Raw genomic sequence first — 3,451 nt, forward strand, 5'->3', positions numbered from 1 at the left:
GTGTGTGTGTGTGTGTGTGTGTGTGTGTGTGTGTGTGTGTGTGTGTGTGCCAGATTGGAACCCATGTCAGTCTGACTCAAGCAGCCACTTTCTAAACCACAACGCTGAGACACATCACCGTGCTTGGGAGAAAGACAGAGGCAGGAAACAGGAACCAGCTCTGGGAATCCTGAACGCAGGATTTGAGTCAGCCTCTGGCACTAACTCCACGTGTGACCTCAGCAATTCCCCTCTGCTCTCAGGCTTCAGTTTTCTCTTCTATAAACTGGGGGAAGTCATTTCCCCTCCCTGACATGGGGACAAAAAAGAGTGTGAGGCTCAAATGAGAGAGCTTATATGGAAGCACTTCAGAAACTGTAATCCAACACTTCTCCGTTCTAAGATCTGCAGCTCTGGCAGAGGACCGACCAAACACCAAAAGACCAAAAATTCCAAGCCCTGGAAAGCAAATTTTAAGCATCCAAACTTGTAAGGAAAAAAAGTGTGCTCCCTGTAACCATTTGGCCTTTGCGCATGCTCCTCCCTCGCCCTCAACATCATCCCTGTCCCCGTGTTGTCTGGTGAGACTCTCCTCACCCTTCAGTTCCCAGCCCAGAGGTCTCCTCTGCCAGGAAGCCCTCCCTGAACCCCATGTCAGGTCAGGTGTCCAGTGGGATCCCCCATGCAAGCTCTGCCCACTCTGGGTCGTCACCTTGAAGGATGGGTCTGTCCCCACCTGACTGTGAGTTCCTTGGGGGCAGAGACTGGGGCTAGCTTGATTCCTGCTGTTTCACCATCACTGCCCAGCACAAGGCCAGGTACAAAGCAGACGCTCAGTAAACACTAACTAAATGAAGTAACAGATGGATTACTGGTGGTTCCCTGACCCAGCAAATTACGTTAAATTTCCATACTTTGTGCTCCCACAGGCCCACAGCACATAGATCGCCTTTTGACAGTAGCTCATAGTTTAAATGTTTACTATGCCCTTCAGATCTCAGCTCAGGCAGCCCTCGTCTAGACAGCCTTCCTGACCCCACGCCCCCGGGTCAGGAGGTCTTTCTGAGCTCTGGAGTTCACACCGTCCTGACCACTCTGGGGTGACAGTGATGGGTCATAAATGTGTCTCCCAGCCCAGAAAAAGCCAGCATGGTCTGTCTACTGAATGAATGGACGAACAAATATGGAGTATGAGTGGATTAATGAATAGATGGACAAATGTTCAATCTGGTTAAAATTACTCCTTTAGCCGGATTCCCAGGTCACGCCCCCAGACCCCAGACTTCGCCCCGAGCCACGCCTCTACCCAGGCCTATTTCCCGGAGTACAACTGGGGCAAACAAATGAATGTCCTAAACGGATGATACATAAGCACCTCTCAACTCCCAGGACGGGAGGGAAACTAAGGCACGAGGTGGAGTCTTCAGAGCGAACCCTCCCACGGATAGTCTGGCAAACTACCCCACTTGGTCAAATGACCGGAGCTCCGGTCTCCCCCGGCTCCTCTCAGCCCTGGAATGCCCCGCCCAAATCACTCCCATTCCCCAGGTTATTGGTCCGTCTAGACGGCAGTCTCCACGCGCTCTTTTCCTCTATTGGCTAGTATTCCCAACTCAAGCGCGGTCGCCCTGCCCCGCCCTTAACCCCATGCCCTTTCTTACTATTGGGCTACCCGCATGCCCCTCTCCCAGGGACCATCCCTACTGGCTGAAAGACTTTGCCGGTTCGGGCTGTGATTGGTCATGAACAGAAGTCCACCTTCTGAGCAACCACCTGAAAGGGGTTAGAGAATGGGAAGGTTGGAGGGACGTGGGGTCAGACTCACGCTGAGCTGGCGGGAGGCAGATATAGGTCTTGAAGAACTCGCTTCGGCGGGCGGCTTCCTTAATGCGGTTGGCAAGCGGCTTGCTGACCTGCCGGACGCCCAGGTATAGCAGCTTCGCCATAGGGAACGCGCCCACCACCATCTTGGCGGTTGCAAGGGGCATGCGCAACCTTGCTGACTGGGAGGGGCGCCTCCGATCTCTCCCTCCTCCCCCTCCCGCTCGTCGCTGTGCGTGCCTACGTACGTGCGTACGCCCTATTGGGAACTGCAGGGGCGCTCCGTGACGACACCACGTCAACGCTGACGCTCCGACGTCCGTTCCGATGAATATGCAAATATACGGCGAAAGTAAGTGTCAGAGGGTGGTGCCGTTAAACGGCAGCTCGCGGAGCTTGCGTGGGTTCCCACGCCCGCTTCGGCTGACGTCACCGCCCTCCTCCGTGACGTCACACACCTGGGTGGCATCTCCAAAGGAGGAGTCTTAATTAGTCCTAATTAGGGCTAACGAGTCCCAAATGCACCCCCCCCCCCCCCCCCCGCAGTTTAGAGCTCTCACTGGGCGTAAGAAACTGTCCAGGTAGTCATACAGACCTGGATTGGGAACCCAGCTCCACTGTTTTCTTGCTGTGTGTGACGAGTGACTTAACCTCTCTGGGCATCAGTATTCCCATCTACAAAATGGGAATCATAAGAACACTTACACCTTGGGACTTTCCTGGTGGTGCAGTGGTTAAGAATCTGCTTGCCAATGTAGGGGATATGGGTTCAAGCCCTGGTCTGGGAAGATCCCACATGCCGCGGAGCAGCTAAGCCCGTGCGCCGCAACTGCTGAGCCTGCGCTCTAGACCCTGCGAGCCACAACTACTGAGCCCGTGTGCCACAACTACTGAAGCTCGCGCACTCTAGGGCCCATGCTCCACAAGAGAAGGCACCGCAATGAGAAACCCGGGCGCCACACGGAAGAGTAGCCCTGCTCACCGCAAGCAGAGAAAGCCCCTGCGCAGCAACGAAGACCCAGCACAGCCAAAACTAACTAACTAAATAAATTTACTAAAAAAAAAAAAAGAACACTTACCTTATTGGGTTGTTGTAAGCCTTGCATGCAAATTTTGAATATAAAAACATAGTGAACTATGTTAAGAGCTCAGAATGGTGCCAATCACCCAATAAACAGCCCTTATTACTATACAGGTATTAGCATTATTATTGCTAACTCCAGCATGAGGGCGCATTTCATCTCCAGAAGCAGCTAATCCAACCATTTCCCAAGTAACTGACAAACTGAGACCCAAAGAGGGGCCAGGAGAGTGGCACAAGTTCCCTCAGCCAGCAGAGGTTGATAGCCCAGCATCTTGGCTAATAAACTATACCGTTCTCAAGCAGCCCCACTTCCTCCATTGTGGGGTGAGGGTCCCTAGGGAGCTGGCTCAGGAAGGAGTTTAAGGAAGTGTCCCAGACTGTCATCCCTTACCCAGCAGGGAGCAAAATCATATAAACAAGGTCAAGAAGAGGTTGAGAGAAATTTCTGGATGGTGAAGTGCTGATGGGTAATTGAGAGATTCTCGAAGAGGCAGAGGAAGAGGGGAAGTGCAAGGAACAGAGAAGCTGTGTACAGGAGGAAACATTCAGGACACAGAGTTGGGGGAC

At 53.0% G+C, this 3,451-nt stretch overlaps 1 protein-coding gene across 1 annotated transcript in view; it reads right to left on the reverse strand.

The window, feature by feature from the left end:
• Positions 1 to 2,143, reverse strand: part of OPA3 (outer mitochondrial membrane lipid metabolism regulator OPA3) — a 40,917-nt gene extending 38,774 nt beyond the window's left edge. The window contains exon 1 of the mRNA XM_029243933.1: positions 1,805 to 2,143. Coding sequence (XP_029099766.1) covers positions 1,805 to 1,967 — 163 coding nt within the window. The 5' untranslated portion in view covers positions 1,968 to 2,143. The remainder of the gene's footprint in view (positions 1 to 1,804) is intronic.
• Between the last annotated feature and the right edge of the window lie 1,308 nt (positions 2,144 to 3,451).

The sequence above is a fragment of the Monodon monoceros genome, unplaced genomic scaffold (assembly GCF_005190385.1).
Source record: "Monodon monoceros isolate NGI ecotype Baffin Bay Population unplaced genomic scaffold, NGI_Narwhal_1 Super_Scaffold_10, whole genome shotgun sequence".
Taxonomy (NCBI): Eukaryota; Metazoa; Chordata; class Mammalia; order Artiodactyla; family Monodontidae; genus Monodon; species Monodon monoceros.